Source organism: Vigna unguiculata, unplaced genomic scaffold (genome assembly GCF_004118075.2).
Source record: "Vigna unguiculata cultivar IT97K-499-35 unplaced genomic scaffold, ASM411807v1 contig_612, whole genome shotgun sequence".
Taxonomy (NCBI): Eukaryota; Viridiplantae; Streptophyta; class Magnoliopsida; order Fabales; family Fabaceae; genus Vigna; species Vigna unguiculata.
Genome location: NW_021011333.1, coordinates 62672 through 86127, shown reverse-complemented (window position 1 = coordinate 86127; position 23456 = coordinate 62672). Strand labels below are relative to the sequence as shown.

Here is a 23456-nt window from a genome sequence, read left to right as displayed (position 1 = left end):
ATGTTTTATGGATGGAAATCTTAGACCTGATTTAAAGAGAGGAACGTTCTCACAAGAAGAAGAAAATCTTATCATTGAATTTCATGCAGTATTGGGGAACATGTAATTGTAACTTTAATTCAGTCTCATTCAGTCTCTTATGATTGAATTAATGAATTCTCCCATTTTCCTTTTCTATTGTAATGTAACATACATAACGATAACATGTTAAGTATATATGTCGGAGATGATAGAACAAATGAATATGAAAATTTTCTTGTAGTTTTTTCTAACCGTTAAAATATGATGCATTTTGTGGCGGTTTTTAACCGTTAAAATATGATAATATATAATCAAATTAGACTACATTTTGTAGTGATTTTTAACCGCTATTATTTTTTTTTCTTTTTCGACAACAATACCAACGGTTATAATATTTTTGTCACAAACAGTTTTTGACATGTGTAATTTTGACGGTTTTTTAAACTGTCAGAAATGTCATTTGTGGCGATTTTTAACTGCTAGAAATTGTAATTTTAACCTCCACAAATATCAATATTTTTTGTAGTGATTATAGTTATTGTTCCTGATACTCATAACCTTTGGTGTGCCTTGTGTCGATTGGTATGGGTTGTGACTTTTGGCGGGAAGAAGTTTTGTCGTTTGGAATTCATGCTTATAAATGCGGATTTCGCAAAGGGTTTGCGTTTGTTAGCTCATTTGTGAGGATTTCATAATCAGAGACTTGCATGCGTTAGATCTGTCCGACTAGTTCTTTGTTTCTACCGACATCTTTAAAAAAAAGGTATGTCTAGTAGTAGTGATATTGTGTCATTGTCTTCTTCAAGTAGTGGGAGTGTGCAGTTTGGGGGGAGTGTAGGTAGGCGTTTTGAGGAGGAGAGTACTAGTCCAATGTGTGTGGTGGGGAGGATTCCGATGGAGACATTGACCGAGGTGAGGGAAGTTCCTCCCGAAGAAATAACAAAGAGTAATTGGCCGGCTAAGGCTGGATATGACTGGGTAGCGACTGATGTTCGTAACCAGTCGTCATTGTTCCAATGGTCTCGTTTGCTGAATTCGTGGTTGAATTGTACCCCCGTTATCGCGAAAGGTGTGGACCGTGGTATTGTGTCGTTGGAACGGTTGAGCGCTATTGAGCTGCCGAAAAATTCTTTTACATGTATATGTGCCATTTCTCTCAGTTACATGTGAGGTTGCCGCTAGATGACTTTACCATGGGGGTACTTCGTCAGCTCAACGTGGCGCCTACTCAGCTACATCCGAATAGTTGGGCCTACTTGCAGGCCTTTCGTGTTTTGTGTCAGTCACTGTATCTACGACCTTCTCTTCATGCATTTCTATATTTTTATGACATGAGACCCCGACAACCGATTACCTGGTTATCCTTGGTGAGCAGGCCGAGCATTAGCAGACTGAACGCATTTTCACAGTCGTTCAAGCACTTCAAGGATGGCTATTTCAAGGTTGTGGTGAAGGAGGGGGGCAAGTCGCATTTTCTTAATGCAGATGGGAGTACAAAATTCCCTTTTAGTTGGACGGGTAGCCCTTCTCGGTATAAGGATATGGGTACCGATGAGTTGTCGGCGGTGGATAGGGAGGTGGTGGAGGTCCTGATGTAGTTTACTGATAAACTGCCCACTAAGGGCTTAGTTAGGGTTTATAATTCGGTTCACCCGATTATTGATATTTAAGGTATTTGTTTATGACTTAAATTGTCTTGATGTTTCTAAGTTAAACTAACTGGAACTTGGTGTATTTGTGCTGGACACATGGCTCAAGCTGGAAAGAAGAACTTGACGCTTTTTCAAGCATTGAGGAAGGAGAAGGCCGTGAAGGCGAAAGCAGCTGGGAATACTGAAGTCCCAAATTTATAAGAGTCGTTGGTTGAGGTGCACGTTCATGGCGACACCAAGAGGAAGGTCGAGTTACCGGCTAGGCCTGGTAAGGGCAAGGATGTGAAAAAGGTGAGGACGGCCTTGCTTGGGCAAGGGTCATTGAGTGGTGCTAAAGGACCAGAAGCCGGTCTGATAGAGTTTCAAGAGACAGCCATTAGGAAGGACATCGCGATTAATCTGCCGGAGATAGTGATTAATTCTATCGACAGCATGGAGCTGGACCACCCGGTGAGGACGATGGTGGAGTTTGGGAGCAAGGCGCTAATTTGGAGTCGCCGGGTTGGTTCGTTATATCGCCGGGAGGTGAAGGAGGGGAACCGGGAAAAGGTGGAGGAGTTGCAAGAAAAAATTGACAAGTTCGCGGAGGAATGGGCTGCATGTAAAAAGGAGAGGGAAAGGTGGGAGGAAGAAAAAAAGAGGTTAGGAACCTGGAAGTTTCGTTGTCTGGATTCGGAGACTAAACTTAACGGAAGGATAGCAGACCTTGAGGCGGATTATGATGAATTGAAGGAAAAATATGAAGGCGTGGAGGTGGAGCTCGAAGACTTAAAAGGTTGTATTATTCAAGAGCACATCAACGGGTTTCAGAAAGGGGTGAGGCATGCGACCTTCTTTTGCCAAGATATTGATACGGACGATCCAAGATTTGACGTGAACAAGGATGTGGTGGACGACCATCTTGTTAATGAGGTCGAGAGCAGCCCCGAGGAGGAGGAAGAGAAGGGAGCGACGAAAGAGGAAAGGAATGCGGGAGATGCCATGGAGGGTGATGACAGCAATGCGGCTTAGGACATTTATTGTTTATGATGTTAAACTGACAATGAATTATAAGTTTGTAATAATTCGTACACTATTTTACTTTGCTTTTAATATGATAAATGCTTTGTGTATACTATGTTGTTTGTTTGATGTCGATAACTTGTGTGATGGTGGTATGTTATAATTGTGAGTGGATGTTTGATGTATGTATAGTTTGGCGAGTGCACTTTTTCATTTAGGGTATTCGACCCAGGCTGCTTACTTGTGCTAAGGGTGGGGAACTTTAAACGAATTCACATTAAGTTAAGGGTGTTCGACCCAGGCCGCTTACTTGTGGTAAGGGTGGGGAACTTTAAACGAATTCACATTAAGTTAAGGGTGTTCGACCCAGACCGCTTACTTGTGGTAAGGGTGGGGAACTTAAACGAATTAACATTAAGTTAATGGTGTTTGACCCAGGCCGCTTACTTGTGGTAAGGGTGGGGAACTTAAACGAATTAACATTAAGTTAAGGGTGTTCAACCCAGGCTGCTTACTTGTGGTAAGGGTTTGGAACTTAAACGAATTAACATTAAGTTAAGGGTGTTCGAACCAGACCGCTTACTTGTGGTAAGGATGGGGAACTTAAATGAATTAACATTAAGTTAAGGGTGTTCGACCCAGGCTGCTTACTTGTGGTAAGGGTGGAGAACTTAAAAGCGTGTGACAAGCGAAGTGAGGAATAGTCTTGAGGTTGAGAAACCTTTGTTTATTCATGAAATTTGGGGTGCCTCGTTAAAACCTCCCTGGCCAAAACTCTCCTTAGGAAAAAAAGACCAGGTGAGGAAAAAGAGTACACCCAGGGTTACAAGTATTCGGTACAAAGCATGTCTTTAACTAAAGTAAAACTTGAGATGGGATACATTCCATGTATTGGGTATGTCTTCCCCTGATAAATGTTCAAGCCTATATGTTCCTCTTTTAGCGTCCTCACGTATTCAGTAAGGGCTGTCCCAATTGGCGGAGAACTTGTCATCCTTCTTTCTTGCACTACTGGCCATTCTCCAAACTAAGTCTCCCTTTGTGAATGATCTCGGGTATAGGTTCGTATTGTACTTTCTGGTCGCTCGTCGTTTGGCGGCTAAGTTACACATTTGGGCTTTTTCTCTTAACTCGGGCAGGAGGTCGAGGTGGGTGCTCATGTTTTGATGATTTTGTTCAGGGTGGTATGGTTCGCCAATTTCAACGGGTATCATGGCGTCTGCGCCGTACACTAGGCTGAATGGAGAATCGTTTGTTGCTGATTGAGGGGTACACCTATTGGCCCATAGCACTTTCACTAATTCTTCTGGCCATCGACCCTTGGCGTTGTCCAACTGCTTACACAGTTCTACTAGTATGACTTTGTTTGTTGCCTTAACCTGTCCATTAGTCTGTGGGTGTTCGATGGAGCTGGTTACATGTTTAATTCCTAGGCCGGTATAGAATTTAGCAAGTTCTTTGTCTATAAACTGCCGGCCATTGTCAGTTATGATTAAATGTGGGACGTTATATCGGCATATAATATCCTTCCAAACAAATTGTTGTACTTGTTGGGTTGTAATGGTGGCTAATGGTTTGGCCTCTATCCATTTGGTGAAGTAGTCGACGGCTACTATCAAGAACTTTACTTGGCCTTTGCCGGGGGAGAAGGGGCCAAGGATGTCCATTCCCCACTTTGCGAAGGGCCACGGGGATAGTATAGAGTGAAGTTGCTCTTGTTTCTGGTGGATAAGGTTGCCATGCTTCTGGCATGGTATGCATTTTTTGACGAAGTCTTGGCAGTCGGCCTCCATGATTGGCCAGAAGTAACCGACGCGAAAGATTCGGGTAGTCATGGTGCGTGCGCCGGAATGATAGCCGCATATGCCGTCATGTACTTCTTTAATTACGTACTGAGTTGTTCTGCCGTGACACATTTGAGAAGTGGCTAGCCGTATCCGCTTTTGTAAAGGTCATCGCCTATCATCGTGTACCTAGCAGCTTTAGTTATCCAAATTCTATCGGCGTTAGGTGGAGGGTTACCAGTTTGGAGGTACTGGATGTAAGGAGTTGTCCAATTGTCGGCTTGGTGTTAGGTTAGGTTATGGCAAGTATTTGTGACGGAAGGTGCGGACAGTGTTTGTTGTAATAGGGATCGGTGACGGCTTTTTAGCTTGGTGTTGGCTAGCTTGGATAATATGTCAGCTTTGACGTTTTTAGATATGGGAATGTGTTGGATACGGACTTGTTCAAAGGTGGACTGGACGACTTTCCGGACCAGATGGTAATATTGTAGGAGGGTAGAGTCTTTGATTTGGAACTCGTCATTTAAATGGCCTATAGTAAACTTGGAATCGGTTTTGCATGTTAGCGACTTCACACCAACCTCGCGGGCCAGGGATAAGCCGGCGAGGATGGCTTTGTATTCAGCTTGGTTGTTAGATGTCTTGAAGGCGAAATGGAGGGATTTTTCGATGAGGATGTCATTGGGGCCTTCTAGCACGATGCCAGCACCTGCTCCCTTCGGGTTTGACGAACCATCAACATAAAGTGTCCATTGGTCCTCTTCAGGAGTTTGTTGGAGATCGTTGACAAAGTCTAGAAGGCATTGAGCTTTGATGGGGCCGTGAGGTTCGTAGCGGATGTTGAATTCGGATAACTCCATGGCCCAGGACGACATCCGCCCCGCAAGGTCTGGTTTCTACAGTATCTTCTGAATTGGGTAGTCAGTTTTGACGATGATGTTATGATTTTGGAAGTATGGGCGTAGGCGGCAGGCTGCGTGTACCAGAGATAGGGCCAACTTTTCCACCATCTGGTATCTGGTTTCGGGGTCTTGCAGGGTTCTGCTGTCGAAGTAAACAGGATGTTGGGTGCCGCTGACATCTTGGACCAGCATGACGCTGACGGTGTGATTTGTGGCGGTGACATAGACCAATAAGGGTTGATGAATATCCAGTTTATTGAGGATAGGTGGTGAGGTGAGGGTGGTTTTAAGCTTTTGGATTATTTGTTCACAATCATCATTCCATGTGAACTTGGCGAATTTTTTGAGCAGCTGTATGATGGGTTGGGTTTGTTCGGCTAGTTTGGGAAGGAAGCGGAAAATGGCTGTGAGGCGGCCTATGAGGCATTGTATCTCTTTGACAGTGATGAAGCTTCGCATTTCAATGGTCGCATTGCATTTTTCAGGATTAGTCTCTATACCGCGCTGGGTGAGCATAAATCCAAGGAATTTACCGTGGTCGACGCCAAATACGCACTTGTTGGGGTTGAGGCGGAGGTTGTACTATCGTAATGCGGAAAAGACTGCTGATAGGTCCTGAGCATGCTGGTGATGGCTTGGGGATTTGACAACCATGTCGTCAACATATACTTCGACACATTTGCCCATTAAATGACTGAAGACTTTGTCCATCAATCGTTGGTAGGTTGCTCCAGCGTTTTTAAGGCCAAATGGTATGACCTTGTAGAAGTAATTGGTGTCATCTGTGATGAAGGCGATTTTGTTCATGTCGGATGCGGCCATGGGGATTTGATTATAACCGGAGTATGCATCAAGAAAACCGAGGACCTTGTTACCGGTTGCGCCGTCAACAAGTCGGTCAATATTGGATAAGGGGTAGGCATCTCTGGGACAGACTTTGTTAAGATCCATGTAATCAACACACATCCGCCACTTGCCGTTGGCCTTCTTAACAAGGACGATGTTAGAGAGCCAAGTGGTATAGTGAGCTTCTTCGATGAACCCCGCGCTTAGTAACTTATCGGCCTCGGCCTTGGCCGTTAGGCGTCGTTCCTCGCCAAGTTTGCGTTTTTTTCTGGGAGACATACCGGGCTTCCTTGTAAATGGATAACTTGTGGGATGCCACTTGAGGGTCAACTCCAGGCAAGTCAGCAGCTGACCAAGCAAAGAGGTTTGTGTTGCCGACTAGGGTGGATGTTATGATGTAACGTTCTTCAGGTTCTAACCCAGTACCAAGTTTGATGATACGGCTATTTGGGAGCACCAGGGGGCTGGTTTCTTCAACAGGTTCAAGGCGGACATCCCGACCCACTCTAGGGTCTAGATTGTCACCAGACAGAGCGATCTCAGAGAAGGGTGGTCGCTCAATGTGATTGGTTTGCAGGATGAGGAGCTGTGGGCGTAGGCTGGCCATGTAGCGTTCGCGTGCAAGGCGTTGGTCGCCATGAATGGTGAGGATGTCGCCAGATGGAGAGGGGAACTTCATGGCCAAATGAGGTGTGGAGACGACAACGCCAAGGGTGTTGAGTGAAGGGTGGCCGAGGAGGACGTTACAAGATGTGGGTGCGTTGACGATGAGAAAGCGGATAGGAATTGTCTTTGTTTGGGCACCATCGCGAAAGACGATATGGAGGTCACTATAGTCGTGGGTGGAAACTTGTTCCCCAGAAAAGCCATAAATCGGTTCATCATATGGGACCATGGCGGTGTCTGAGAGTTGAAGTTTCTGGTACGTAGCCCAATAGAGGATGTCGACGGAGCTGCCTTGGTCGACGAGAACTTTCTTGACTGCGTAATTTTCTATTTCAACGGTGATGACCATAGGGTCATCTTTCTGGTGATCGAGGCCTTGAAATTCGTCGTTCGTGCAGATTATGGGGGGCATGCAGCGTCTGTGATGAGAATGAGTGATGTGGTTGATGGATTGGATATGGCGGAGGTGTCTCTTTCTGGCGGATGAGGTAGATCCTGCACTAGCAAAACCACCGGAGATGGTATTGATAGTGCCGCGTAGGGGAGGGTCGGCAAGGGTGACATCGGTGCGAGCCGGTTAGGGATCAGAGTTTGGGGGTTGGTTTGGGCGTTTATCGTGGCGAGAATCGCGGGGAGGGCATCGATGGTCGGGACGAGGAGGATGGTGGGTGTAGGTAGACGTTGTTGGCGAAGGCGCCGGGTTGAAGAATGAGGGCCATGCACTAGAGTATCATTTCTTGGTTGAGGTGTGGGGTGCGGAGGGCAGCCTTACTGAATCGATCAATAAATTCCTAGAGCATCTCGCCTTGTTCTTATCTAACGCCGAGGATTGATATTGTAATAGTTTGATGCGGGTGGCTGCCTGCGAAGTGAGTGGTAAACATGTGGGAGAGGGTGTCGAAGTTGTCGATAGAGTATGGCGGGAGGGTGGTAAACCATTCAAGGGCAGGGCCTTTGAGGGTGGTAGGAAAGGCTTTGCAAAAGACGACATCATGGGAAGTGTAGAGGGCGACATGGGTGATGTAGACCTTGAGGTGTTCATCGGGGTCGGTTTCACCAGTGTAACGCTCCAGCTTGAAGGGTTCCTACTGGGTGGGGAGGGGGGGTGTTAGCGATGAAGTCGGTGAAAGGGTGATGGCGCCTGGGTTGGTGAGATGGGAGTGGGTGAGGAGGGATGGGATGGTGGACGAGGGTGGGAAAGGTGGAGGTGAAGTTGTGAGGAGGGATATGGGTGGTAGGGAGGTTATGAGGGTTGTAGGGTGGGATATGAGTGGTGTGTAGGGTGGTAGGCATGTTGAAGGGTGGGACATGAGTGGTGGGGAGGGTGGCGGCGGGGGTGGGAGCCGTAGTGTTTCCTGGGAGGGTGGAGTGGAAGTGAGTAGGATAGGCTGAGAGGATGGGAGTTTGTTGGGTAGTGGTGAAGGTGTGTGGGGTAGAATTGTACTCGCTTTCTTCTTCAGTAGGCTGGAAAGCTGGGGACCCTGCGACATCAGATGTTTCCTTGGCCTTTTCCTTTTGGGTGGGATCGGCTTCGATTTTTCGCCTTAGGCGAGAATTTTCCTATCGTAGTGCTTCCATCTCATCAAGTCAGCCAGCTCCTGTTGTAATTCTTCAAGTCAGCCAGCTCCTGTTGCATCTTGGCTTGATCGTCTACGATGGCGGCCAGATCCGAGGTGATGTTAGCAGGTCCTGAGGGGCCAGCTTCAACTTGCTTGTTAACTCCTGCTCACTGCGGGTAGAAACCATTTTCGGAGAAAGCAAGTGGTAAAGTATCGTGCCCCACGGTGGGCGCCAATTGTTCCTGTAGAGAACAAACAAGATCTGTCAGACACAAGTATTACCTTACCTTGGTCTGCCATCTCCTTAGTAAGCCTCTTCCCGGTTGATGTATATCGTTTATGGGTATCTCGGATTGGTTGGTTTGGACCCGGGAAGGGTTACCTGCAGAAGGGACTTCGAAGCTCAAGTCAGCGAAATCTCTCAAAAAGTCAAATCTGGTGATTAGGGAAGTAATGAATGTGTACCTTTAATTTATGGGGTCCATGCGTATTTATAGATTATTAATTATGTCTGGCCACATCATGGGCTGGGCCCTTGCTTGGGCCGTAGGTGGGCTTATGCCCTAGTCCAGGCCCTTAGTTCAATTATTGTGGGCTGGTGAATATTATTGAAATGTTCTATTTTTTGCCAAGTCCTTGGTTATTTTTGTGGAGTTGTCAGCCTAGGCCGATTATCCTTTAACGGCTTAGGCCACTATTGTTGTTTTTGGCTTGTTTTATCAATGTCACTTCTTAGTGGTTTTTAGTCTGGGTACCTTAGCATGTATATGGTAATTGCTATTATTCGGCTTAGGCCGACTAGGTGTGGTACAATAATATTTGTGAAATCTCTTTTCACAATGTTTTTGTCGCATGAGCAAATTAATTGTTTAGATGCTTTATTTTTTTATTTAATGGTATCCCAATATCCATTGCATCTAAATGTATTTGAACATTTAAAATCCAATATAAGGAATTATTCCTTGTAATATTAAGGGTCACAAATCTAAATTTTACAACATTTTGCGTGTTTAGAACTAGCATGTAAAATAATAATAATAATAATAATAATAATAATCATCATCAAAATAATAATAATAATAATCATTGTCATAATAAAAATAAAAAATAATAAGATGGAGATGAAAATTGATAAAGTCAAATAATTTTTATCACAAAAAGAAGAATATAAGGCAAAATTGTAAATGGATAAGGGATTAGAAAGAGCCTGGATTGAGACACGCAAAACGTTATCGTTAGAGAGATAAAACTTCCACTAGTCCTTGGTTGGTTGGAGCATGGTGTTGATAACCATTAATTCATAACAATCTATTCTTATTATTGTTATTGTGTATTATTTTTATTATCACCATTATTAATGTTATTATTATTATTATTATTATTATTATTATTATTTTTATTTTTATTGTTGTTATTATTATTATTATTATTTGTTATTTTTATTGTTATTGTTTTTATTATTATTTTTATTATTATTATTAGTGTTATTATTGTTTCTATTATTATTAGTGTTATTATTGTTGTTATTATTATTATTCTTTTTATTGTTATTATTGAAATTGCAATTATTACTATTATTTTTATTATTATTATTATTATTATTATTATTATTATTATTTTTGTTATTATTATTGTTAGTGCAATAATAATAATAATAATTACTGTTTATTATTATTATTATTTTTATTATTATTATTATTATTATTATTATTATTCTTTTTAATATTATTGTTATTGTTATTATTGTTGTTATTATTATTAGTGTTGTTAGTGTAATAATTATTATTGTTATTATTATTATTATTATTATTATTATTATTATTATTATTATTGTTGTTGTTGTTGTTGTTGTTGTTGTTATTATTGAAATTGTTATTATTATTATTTATTTATTTATTTTTTGTTATTATTATTGTTAGTGTAATAATAATAATTATTATTATTGTTTATTATTATTATTATTATTATTATTGTTATTATTATTATTATTGTTGTTGTTATTATTTTTATTGTTATTATTATTGTTGTTATTATTAATTTTATTGTTATTATTATCATTGTTGTTATTATTATTTTTTATTCTTATTATTGTTATTATTATTATTATTATTTATATTGTTTATTATTATTATTATTATTATTCTTGTTATTATTATTGTTATTATTATTGTTGTTATTGTTGTTATTGTTATTATTATTGTTATTTTTATTGTTATTATTATTGTTGGAACAACCCAAATTAGTACATAATTATACTAATTTATATCATTACATAAGTAATAATCAACAATACATAAATGTAAATTTATATACTGAGTATTCATAGTCCTCTGAAATGACAAGTTGATTTTTCAAAAATAAGATATTTAATAGGAATGAGGCACTACTGATACTACACACTGTCAATTAACACAAAAATGAATGTAATTTATCTATCTAATATAAAAAAATAATTGAAAAGTAGTGATCATATAATATTTTTTTTCCTTATTTTTATAATCATAATAGAAACTTATGTGATAAATTTACAAGTTTATAGTTTTTAAGAAAATCATTGAATTTGTGGTTATTAACATTATGTTGGAGTCATGTCAAAATCATGTTAAAGATAAAAAAAATGTCTTTCAAACTAGACACCTTACTAATATGTGTCGTACAAGTGTGGCACAAATATCAGTATTCAATACATATCGAACACGGAACACGTCATTGATGAGGCGTGTCCGGACTTCATAGGTTTTCCTCTTGGAGAGAAATGATGAGACCAAGCTCAACATCACAAAGAATAAAAGTTTGAAGGCTTTCTTTAGTAATCTATTACACCGCTTGGAGAAAAAATTTTGTTTGCTTAGGGCGTTCTCCATACCCCTCATCTGAGTCTTTCCTTTCACTATATCTACACACTTCCAATAAAACAAATCCAAAAAACTATGCTTTTTTGTACGAAAGGTTTCCACCAAAATCGAGTCTTTTTCTAGCAAGATTTGAAAGCCCAGAAAAACAGTTAGAAAAAAAAAAAAAGCAAGTTGAAATTTTAGTTGTTTCTTAATAACTCTTTAGATGGGGAGGGTTTTGTGAAATGGAATCAGATTTGCACCAAATTATTAAAATCCCATAAACGTTTTAACTAGTGAAAATTATTAAAATCCCATAAACGTTTTAACCAGTGAAGAAAGAATATGGCATAAAAATTAAAAGAAACTAAGAGGCGTATACATGTGTCGTGAGGAAGCAGAGGCTTAAAAAAAAAAGTATTGGTGTCACTCACCATGCCCCAGGTGCTTTGTTACTACACTGCAATGGTTTTATTCTCCACAAAAATCGACTATAACACATATCTATCTCTCAATTTATTTATTATATTAGTATTTTCACATTTTTTTTTCGAATTTCTTTTTAAACTTCTCAATTGAAGCTACCTTGTAGGATGTCACTAACTCTACTTCTAACCGGAAATGTAACCTTGACACATCCTCTAGAAATACATGCATAATGTTTTTCTTTTCTACTGCTAACATGACACTTATCCAATCCTTGTAATCGACCTTTATCTAGGACTAAAGCATGGAACAACTTAAATTTAAATTCTTTCCATACATGTTCATTATAAAAATAATGTTCTTCAAAAGATAACATCTTACATTCACTTAAAGTTTATATTTTTCGATAACTATAAAATGTAAAATCCGTGAAATTTAAATAATTAAATAATTAATTATTTAATAAATACGGGTAGTAGAGCTTTTATGGCATTTAATTCTGACATGTATGACATGAAAAAGTACTAATTCAAATGATTCAAATCCTATGTATGCCATTTATGTACTATTTAATTTATTATTATTTTAAATATGTAAAATTTTCTTAGATAATGTGTTATTCTCTACGAATTACCTACGAAGCAAATTTCGTAGGTATTGAACTGGTAGGTAACTATATCTATGAAAATATACTTTGTAGATAATTTATCTACGAAATTAGAGCGTCGATAATTATCTATGAAAGCATTCGTTAAAAAATTTGTTATCCAATATTCGAGTTATCTACGAAATATTTCATAGATAAATTACCTATGAAAGTTTTCGTACATAATTACCTACAAAAACCTGTGTAGGTAGGTAAATTACATACGAAGAATTTCGTAGATAACTCATACAAATAAAAAATTAAAAAATTAAAACATTTTAAAATCATATATATATATATATATATATATATATATATATTCCCCCTTTAAACACCCAAAACAAAATAAAATCAATCCAGTCACATTTCATATATATATATATATATATATGTATATATATATATATATATATATATATATATATATATATATATATATATATATATATATATATATATATATATATATATATATATTCCCCCTTTAAACCCATGCTAGCATTCAATTCTAACTTATGAATAAGGCATGCTCAAATAAGTATAAGCAGCAACACTGTAACAATTTAAGCACATAATCCTATGCACCAATGCAAATTAATATTAACCCACATAACAAATTCTCCACATGCAACACTCTAATAATATTATTTTATATATATATATATATATATATATATAACGAGTTCTTACATAAAAGATAAATAAAACCCATTAACTCTCGACTAATAAAAGTATAAACAACAATAATCCCACGTGCTTCATTTAATACCAAACATCATAATGAACAATATGCCAAGGGTACTTTATTTACTATTACCTTATTTACCTGAATAATATAATAAATTCTTACATAAAAATTAAATAAATCCCACGTGCTTCATTTATGATCCATTCCTATCACCACTTTCATTCATATTATGCTAATCAACAGTACAACAATACCTTCATTCCTATTATGCTAATCAATAGTACAACAATATCTACCTACTAGCCTAATATCTATAAATATGCTTAAATATACAAAGCTTAGGTGCAATAGTTAAATAGAAACCTAGACCTTCAACAGTTTCAAACAAACTGTGTTGCCAATGGTGAAGACTGAAATCAAGAATATTTGCCAATTTCCTTTATCAAGCCTGGTCTGAATTTTGATAACAAGTTCATGAAAATGGAACACCGAAGTTGGAAAATGTTATTGTTGACAGGACATTGTTCTTTAATAATGACAAGCAAAGATATTACTTGATGGCATTGAGAAACTTGCACCGTGTAAAAAGAAAAATATAGGTGTCATGACCATATTATTATCAATAATATTGAAAAAGAAAAAGATTACAGGGAAAGAACCTTTTCACATATGACTAAGTCAATGCCATTGAACACACAAACAAGAATACTATATGATAGTATCTCACCTCTACTCCTTTATATTTTTCAGAGAAAGGAGATAAAGCTTCATCCAGAATAGCACATGGGTCAAAAGCTACAACTTCAAGTTCAATTTACAAATAACTTAAACCTTCAAATATGATGAATGATAAAACTTCTTAACCGTATGCACATGTTGAATTCAAATTCAAATACATACATATAACCAAAAAAAACAAGTGAGACACTTCTTGATCTAAATAACTAAATTTTTTTATACTCCATTTGAGTTCAATTTATCATAATTAAAATAATCAAAGTAACTTATGATTAATTGAATGTTTAAATGTGCTATTGTGTTTCTGGATTTGTAATCTTACACGTTGAACAAAAAAGTTTGCCAAACAAATGCATTAAAGAAACTTAATACCTCCATTGAGAACCCTCAACACAATCTCACCAAGGGTAGAGGTTGATCGGGCATCAACTATCGACTTGAACTTACAGCTTCAGGTTTCTGATAAAACCACTCATTAGAGATGTTATTTTGCAAGATCAACAATTTTAACCAATGAAAGGAGTACTTACTAGTTCATTTCCAGTAGTTGGGTAAAAGCCATCATCACCGTCCTTTGGCATCAGACTATCCCTTGGATTAACACTACTAATTAAAATTAAGATAATTTTTGAAAGCATCCTCGAGAATGTTCTAATCAAAATACTTTACTTGGAGAATTATAATGTATAGCTAAGCCAATAGGTTCTCTCTCCCTTATCATACTTCAACAACACAAATATCAAATAAGTAATCATCTAGATCTCTTACTTCTACCAAAGTACAAAGTTTGTCATAAGCTTTAAATAATTTTCCCAGCTTCTTACAAAGTCGATGAAAAGTTAAACCAACTCAAGTGGTGGTTAGGCTCGATTACAATTTTTTTATGATAAAAAAAGCTAAAGTAACTTAAAACCATTTTAATAATTTGTAGTTAAATGATATAACTGTTCAAGGTACCAAGCCAATGAAATTATGATACATTGCCATGAACCAACTTTTCTAACTAACTAAGTTATAAGATAGGAACCCAAGAATAGTTAGAGTGGAAGTAAGTGGCACAATTTAACTAGATTAAAAAGGAAAAATAGTACAAACAGAGGGTGATATATTGGATTAAAATAGTACAACAATGGCATTCTTTAACTCTGCTAGCCCAGGTTTCATGTAGGGCTTGTCCTAATAAAAGTTTCAATGGTATATTCCAAACTACATATTAGTCAACGATGGCCAAATCAATAAAAAGAATTGACACTATGATTCATGGAGAAAGAAAAATGGTATTAACATAAGCATGCAGAGCATACGGCACAACCAATAGAAAATAATAATGTTATTTATACCACTTACAAGTAACTTAATAGATTGGGAGCAAGAATAGGAATTAAATTAGATTGCGACAAGAATGCAAGTTTCCGAAACAGATGCATGACCCCCCATTTTGGAAGAGAGAAAGCTTAGGCCAACCAAACAATATAATAGACAATAGTGAAAATTACAAGTTAAGGTATACAAAACGTGTTCACAATTTCGTAAAACACACCTAATACATAAAATATGCGGAAGTTGTAACATCCCATTTAATAGTTTTCCATACTATCAAACAAAACAGTAGATTATGATTAAACATAGCAGATAGTAGGAGCAAACATGCAGACGTAGAATAAACCTATCCAATACAGTCCTCCAACACTGATACATCTATGAACACATATACATCAGGTCAGAGTGGGTATAAGGGATACTAGACTACACCCAAGACCTCAAAATATACAGTAAAAGTCTAACTATAGTGGCACTCCTTGCCAAGCTCCAACTTCTGCTCAAGAGGAAACGTCTCCATCTGGTTTCAGCTCTGCTCCCACCAAACGTAGGTGATCATTGCAAAGGGTAATATGCAAAAGCAGACACATAACAGGAAGGGTAAGCTAACTGAAAGAAAACAAATATCAACACACTTCACAACTTAAGATGTCATTTATAGCATGCAATTCAATCAAAGAATCCTAGACTCGATATCCGGATTGTGTAAGTGACGTTAGAGCTCTTGGTGGCTTGCACCTGTAACGGTTCCTAGACTCTGCAGAGTCTGGACACATGGGGTATTCACCCGACCGTTCCCAGGGTAAGTCCCCTCCACGTCTAAGACTTGATCGAGTCCGACGACGAGGACCTCCTACTACTCCTCACGACATAATCCATTCTACTCTACCTGAGCTTGAACGATTATTGGAGTTTCAGGATACCAACCATTATAGATTCCTTACATCCTTACACACACTACAATTTCTACTCGAATTTCCCTTGAAATTCCATCCAAACTTCATCTCTTCATACTTACATTCATCCAATTAAATCATTCTATACATCAATGGTAACATTCCAATCATACGGAGTCTAAATTGCACAAAGATGCTTTAAAACATATATTTGTACCAAGGAAAACAGATTTTTAAAACACTACTACTGTAGTGCCTCTCGCTCAGGCTAGAAAGTCTAGCCTAGGCGAGAGGTTATCTCGCTCAGGCGAGTCAGTCTCGCCTAGGCGAGACACCAACAGTGGCAAAAATAGAAAAACTGGGCGAACCCTCGCTCAGGCTAGGCTGGTTCGCCCAGACGAGATCGTGATCTCGCTCAGGCGACCCCAGCTCGCCTAGGCGAGGCTTCGCGCAGGAACAGAGGTGCGTTTCATGGTATTTTCGCTCAGGCGAGCGGTACTCGCCTAGGCGAAAATATCAGGACACGAACCTGTTCCTTCATGCAGCAAGCCAGTTTTCCTTTAGCACCATTCAAATACTCATCAATTCACACCATTTCAGACACCGAATTCATAAATCATACATGCAATTCAAGCCTTTTCACGAATTATCTAGAAACTTTAAAGAAAGGGTTAGCTTCCCTTACCTTCCCACAACAAAGCCCAAGCAAGATCAGCTCTCAACAGAAGAATGGTACCACTTCAACACTTAAGGAGCTGAAAGGGAAGTCTAGACATGAGTTTATTCCCAAATTTCGACCCAACCACTTAAAGACCCTAATTTAGAAAGAAGGAAGGTGAACCGAGGAAATTGAAATTCAACTTACACGTAAGGATGGATCGAACAGCTTGGGGAGGAGGTTCTGTGGTGATCTCAGATTGTGTTGCTGTTGCTGAAAGAATAAAAACAAGATTTAGGGACTGAATTTGGAAATCTGAACTTCTTTGGTGGTTAGAGAGAAGGAGGAGAATTTGTGCAGTAGAGAGGTGTAGGTGAGTGGAGCATAGTATCCTTGTGTGTGTTGGCAGAGAGTGTTCTTAGAAAGGGGGAAAAATAAAAAGAGGGTTCTCACATTCTCCCCAACAACAAGAATTTTCGTCCCGAAAATTAAGACATACCAGAAAACAGGTGTGGATACGATTCCCTCACTTCCTTTTCAAGTTCCCATGTAGAATCCCCTGTTCTCCTATCCCAGATGACCTGAACTAGGCTGACCGACTTCCCCTTGCGTTGTCTAGTCTGTCTATCACAAATACTAACCGGTTGAACCTCCACTGAGAGATCTCCTCTAATTTGTAGATCTTCAGACTCTAGCACATGAGAGGGATCAGATACATATTTTCTGAGCTGAGAGGCATGGAATACAGAGTGAAGGTTAGACAGTTGAGGAGGTAGAGCGATCTCATAAGCCACTGGTCCAATCTTCCTCAGGATCTGATATGGACCGATGAACTTAGGAGATAGCTTTCTTGAGCGAATAGCCCTCCCCACACCAGTGGTTGGGGTAATCCTCAAGAAAACGTGATCTCCCACTACGAACTCTAAAGGTCTTCTCCTCTGATCAGCATAGGATTTCTGTTTGCTCTAAGATGCCTTCATCCTTCCTTGTATCTGCTTGACCTTTTCTGTAGTTTGCCTCAGCAATTCTGGCCCCACAACAACCGACTCTCCGTTTTAGTACCAGCACAAGGGGGTCCTGCATCTCCTGCCATAAAGAGCTTCATATGGCGCCATGCCAATGCTTGTATGGAAACTGTTATTATAGGTAAACTCCACCAGGGGCAGAATTTCATCCCACGTGCCAAGGTGATCTAGCACACACGTCCGCAAGAGGTCCTCAAGAGATTGTATTGTCCTCTCGGACTGGCCATCCGTCTGGGGGTGGTAAGCTGAGCTCATGGTTAGTCTGCTACCCATGGCATTCTGTAACGTCTGCCAGAAACGGGAGGTGAAACGTGGATCCCTATCAGAGACTATGCTCAACGGCACTCCATGCAGTCTCACAATCTCATTGATATACATCTGTGCCAACTTCGTCATGGACATTCTTAGATTCATTGCGAGGAAATGGGCACTCTTGGTCAGGCGGTCTACTATAACCCATATAGCATCATGGTTCCTCACCGTCCGTGGTAAATGGGTAACAAAATCCATAGCAATGTTATCCCACTTCCACTCTGGGATCTCCAACTGTTGCAGCATCCCTCTAGGCCTCTGATGTTCTGTCTTAGCCTTTTGACAGGTCAAACAGGATGACACATACCGAGCAATGTCCGACTTCATGCCCGTCCACCAGAACGATTCCCTTAGATCGTGATACATTTTAGTCATGCCTGGGTGCATGCTAAAACGACTCTTGTGGCCTTCTTCAAGAATCATGCCCTTCACCTCCAAATCCTCAGGTATGCAGACCCTGCCCCTGAATCTCAATACTCCATCACCTCCCATCTCAAAGTCCTTGGCCTTCTCTGTACCCAGACATTCCGCTGTCTCCCGTAATTTGGGGTCAGATAACTGTCTCTCCTTTATCAGGACGAGGAAATCACTAGATACGATTAGGCGGTTGCATCTAATGACGCCCTCTCCCAAAGTCACCTGTAACTGCATGTCTCTGAACTGTTCCACCAATTCCAACTCTCTGGCCATCATATAAGAGGCATGAACTGTTTTTCTGCTTAGAGCGTCCGCCACCACATTTGCTTTTCCCGGGTGGTACAACAGTTCGAAATCAAAGTCTTTCAAAAATTCCATCCATCGTCTTTGCCTCATGTTCAATTCCTTCTGGTCGAACAGGTACTTCAGGCTCTTGTGGTCACTGAAAACTTGGAACTGAGCACCGTACAGATAATGTCTCCAGATTTTCAGTGCAAAAACCACCGCCGCTAACTCAAGATCGTGTGTGGGGTAGTTCTTCTCATGACTCTTAAGTTGCCTGGAGGCGTAGGCAACCACTCTCCTTTCTTGCATCAGAACACACCCTAACCCCTGATGAGAGGCATCACAGTATACCTCAAAGGGTCTACTGGTATCAGGAATCACCAATACAGGAGCACTGGTCAGCTTTTGCTTCAACTCTTGAAAACTATTTTCACATTGGTCAGTCCAAGCAAAAGGCTGATCCTTACGGGTCAGCTGAGTTAAAGGCGCCACAATCTTAGAAAACCCTTCAATGAACCTTCGGTAGTATCCTGCCAGTCCCACAAAGCTTTTAATCTCAGTCGCTGATCTAGGACGCTCCCATTTTAAAACAGCCTCGACTTTGGATGGGTCCACTGATATGCCCTGGGCCGAGATCACATGCTCCAAGAATTGGACCGTAGTCATCCAAAACTCGCACTTAGACAGCTTTGCATAAAGCTGCTTCTTTCTCAAGATACTCAGAACTGTTCTCAGATGCTCCGCATGTTCTTCGTGAGTTCGAGAGTATATCAAGATGTCGTCGATGAAAACCACTACGAACTTGTCTAGGAAAGGCCTGAAGATGCGGTTCATATAATCCATGAACAAGGCAGGGGCGTTGGTCACACCGAAGGGCATCATTACATACTCGTAGTGCCCATATCTAGACCTGAAAGCAGTCTTCTGCACATCACCAGACTTAACTCTAATCTGATGGTATCCTGATCTCAAGTCGATTTTCGAAAACACTGCAGCATCGTGCAACTGATCCATTAAGTCATCTATCCTTGGCAGAGGATATTTGTTCTTAATGGTTAGCTTGTTGAGTTGCCGGTAATCCACACAAAGCCTAGAGCTGCCATCCTTTTTCTTAACTAGCAACACCGGCGCTCCCCAAGGTGACACATTGGGCCTGATGAATTATTTCTCTAGCAGTTCCTCAATCTGCTTTTTCAACTCTGCCAGTTCAGCAGGAGCCATCCTGTAAGGTGCTATTGATACTGGCCCTGCCCCAGGTACCAGATCAATAGAGAACTCGATTTCTCTGGATGGGGGCAAGCCGGGTACCTCATCAGGGAAAACATCAGAGAATTCCCTCACCACTGTCGTCTCAAGGTGTCCGCCTTCCTTCTCAACAGATAGTTGAGTTAGAATCAAGAAACACTGAGATCCCTCTTGGATGGCTTGATCCACCTGTTGTGAGGACACCAACACAACCTCATCCTCTGAGCTGGGAAACATCACCCTCTTCTCTTTGCAATCGATGAGAATGTGATTAGCAGATAGCCAATCCATTCCCAAGATCACATCTAAGCCCTCCAAAGGTAAACAGATCAGATTTACCCGGTATTGGCGTCCCTTAACCTCAATCCTACACCTAGCACACACGGTTGAGGTTCTGATCAACCCAGAAGCAGGCGTGGATACCACCAGGTCATACTGGAGCTCCTTTGCCGGAAGACTCAACTCCAACACTATAGACTCCGACACAAAAGAGTGTGTCGCTCCTGAATCGTATAGTACATATAGGCTCCTACCATCAATCATGCAAGATCCAAAGACGAGGTTACCTGCTCTGTTCGCCTCTGTGCCCATCATGGCATATACTCGGCCAGCTGCCTGAGGTCTAGCACTTCCTCGTGTCTGCTGTGGCTGTGACTGTGTCGAAAGTCTTGGCATTGTGCTCCTGCCAGTGGGACAATCCCTGATAATGTGACCCTCCTGGCCACATTTATAACACATTCGCCTACTACCAAGCTGAGGACAAGCGCTCCTCATGTGGGGCCCTCCGCACTGAAAACACCGAGGTCGGGGAGAAAGGTGCTGAGGGGACTGATGTGGCTGTGGTGAGAATCTCCTAGACCCCAGAGGCGGAGGTCTAGAGTAGGGTTTCCTCCTATCATCCTGTCGGCTCGTGGACCCAGATGGTCCTCCCACCTTCTGTTGAGACCGCTGTTGAGCCTCGACTTCCGCTTTCAGCTTCTCCATTACTCTTGCTTTTTCTACTAAAGCGGGGAACTCCTTTATAGAAAGTGGAGTCACCATGAGTTTGAGATCACCTCTCAACCCATTCTCAAACTTCCTACACTGCCAGTCTTCTGCCATCTTCAAGGTGTGGAATCTGCCCAAGTGCTTGAACTTTTCTGCATACTCGGATACAGACATCTCTCCTTGCATCAACTGTAAAAACTCCATTTCCTTGGCATACCTCACACTGTCTGGGAAGTACTCAGCATAGAACTTCTTCTTGAATAGCTCCCAAGTGATGGTCTCCCTACTGTCTTCTAACATCATCTTCATGCTAGACCACCAATGAACAGCCTCTCCGGCTAGCAAGTACTCAGAATAGGCCAGTCTACTCTCTGATGGACATCTTTTGGCCTCAAAAATCCTCTCCATATCTCGCATCCACTGATCTGCCTCATCTGGAGTGGTCTTGCCATCAAAGCGGGAAGGATGATGCTTGAGAAAGTCCTCCAAACTCCACTCTTGCACTCGTGGTGGTGGAGCTTGGGAAGATCCAGCCGCAGATCGATTCTCTCCTAGCTGATGTAAGGCTTCCAAGTGCCTCTGTTGGGTGGTCTCTGCTGCGAGTCTAGCAGACTCCATCTGCTGCAAGGCCAAGTTGTGTTGGTTCACCATGTTAGCATTCTGCTGCTGCATGGCTGCCAACATCGCCTCAATAGTCCCCACCAAGTGAGAGCTATCCGGGTTAGGAATAGGAGGAGGAGGAGGTCTAGGTGCCATAGCTCTGACCACACAAAGAGAGAGTCATCAGTTTATCTAACAAGCGCCACAAAAGTACCAAAACACTATAAGAAACACGCAACAGAAACTAGGCAAGCTCACACCTACAGACCCGAAAGGAACTACTGCTCTGATACCAAAATGTAACATCCCATTTAATAGTTTTCCATACTATCAAACAAAACTTTAGATTATGATTAAACATAGCAGATAGTAGGAGCAAACATGCAGACGTAGAATAAACCTATCCAATACAGTCCTCCAACACTGATACATCTATGAACACATATACATCATGTCAGAGTGGGTATAAGGGATACTAGACTAATCCCAAGACCTCAAAATATACAGTAAAACTCTAACTATAGTGGCACTCCTTGCCAAGCTCCAACTTCTGCTCAAGAGGAAACGTCCAGCTCTGCTCCCACCAAACGTAGGTGATCATTGCAAAGGGTAATATGCAAAAGCAGACACATAACAGGAAGGGTAAGCTAACTGAAAGAAAACAAATATCAACACACTTCACAACTTAAGATGTCATTTATAGCATGCAATTCAATCAAAGAATCCTAGACTCGATATCTGGATTGTGTAAGTGACGTTAAAGCTCTTGGTGGCTTGCACCTGTAACGGTTCCTAGACTCTGCAGAGTCTGGACACATGGGGTATTCACCCGACCGTTCCCAGGGTAAGTCCACTCCACGTCTAAGACTTGATCGAGTCTGACGACGAGGACCTCCTGCTACTCCTCACGACATAATCCATTCTACTCTACCTGAGCTTGAACGATTATTGGAGTTTCAGGATACCAACCATTATAGATTCCTTACATCCTTACACACACTACAATTTCTACTCGAATTTCCCTTGAAATTCCATCCAAACTTCATCTCTTCATACTTACATTCATCCAATTAAATCATTCTATACATCAATGGTAACATTCCAATCATACGGAGTCTAAATTGCACAAAGATGCTTTAAAACATATATTTGTACCAAGGAAAACAAATTTTTAAAACACTACTACTGCAGTGCCTCTCGCTCAGGCTAGAAAGTCTAGCCTAGGCGAGAGGTTATCTCGCTCAGCCGAGTCAGTCTCGCCTAGGCAAGACACCAACAGTGGCAAAAATAGAAAAACTGGGCGAACCCTCGCTCAGGCTAGGCTGGTTCGCCCAGACGAGATCGTGATCTCGCTCAGGCGACCCCAGCTCGCCTAGGCGAGGCTTCGCGCAGGAACAGAGGTGCGTTTCATGGTATTTTCGCTCAGGCGAGCGGTACTCGCCTAGGCGAAAATATCAGGACACGAACCTGTTCCTTCATGCAGCAAGCCAGTTTTCCTTTAGCACCGTTCAAATACTCATCAATTCACACCATTTCAGACACCGAATTCATAAATCATACATGCAATTCAAGCCTTTTCACGGATTATCTAGAAACTTTAAAGAAAGGGTTAGCTTCCCTTACCTTTCCACAACAAAGCCCAAGCAAGATCAGCTCTCAACAGAAGAACGGTACCACTTCAACACTTAAGGAGCTGAAAGGGAAGTCTAGACATGAGTTTATTCCCAAATTTCGACCCAACCACTTAAAGACCCTAATTTAGAAAGAAGGAAGGTGAACTGAGGAAATTGAAATTCAACTTACGCGTAAGGATGGATCGAACAGCTTGGGGAGGAGGTTCTGTGGTGATCTCAGATTGTGTTGCTGTTGCTGAAAGAATGAAAACAAGATTTAGGGACTGAATTTGGAAATCTGAACTTCTTTGGTGGTTAGAGAGAAGGAGGAGAA

At 40.7% G+C, this 23456-nt stretch overlaps 1 protein-coding gene across 1 annotated transcript; it reads right to left on the bottom strand.

Annotated features, from left to right (window-relative positions):
* Nucleotides 1–19838: 19838 nt before the first annotated feature.
* On the bottom strand, nt 19839–21665 carry LOC114172491. Its single transcript, XM_028056947.1, has one exon. It carries the CDS (start codon nt 21663–21665, stop codon nt 19839–19841), a length of 1827 nt encoding a protein of 608 aa, XP_027912748.1.
* Between the last annotated feature and the right edge of the window lie 1791 nt (nt 21666–23456).

What these genes read in the sequence shown, in the direction of transcription:
- LOC114172491 (XM_028056947.1), bottom strand. Translation starts at nt 21,665, where the DNA reads ATGGCACCTAGACCTCCTCCTCCTCCTATTCCTAACCCGGATAGCTCT.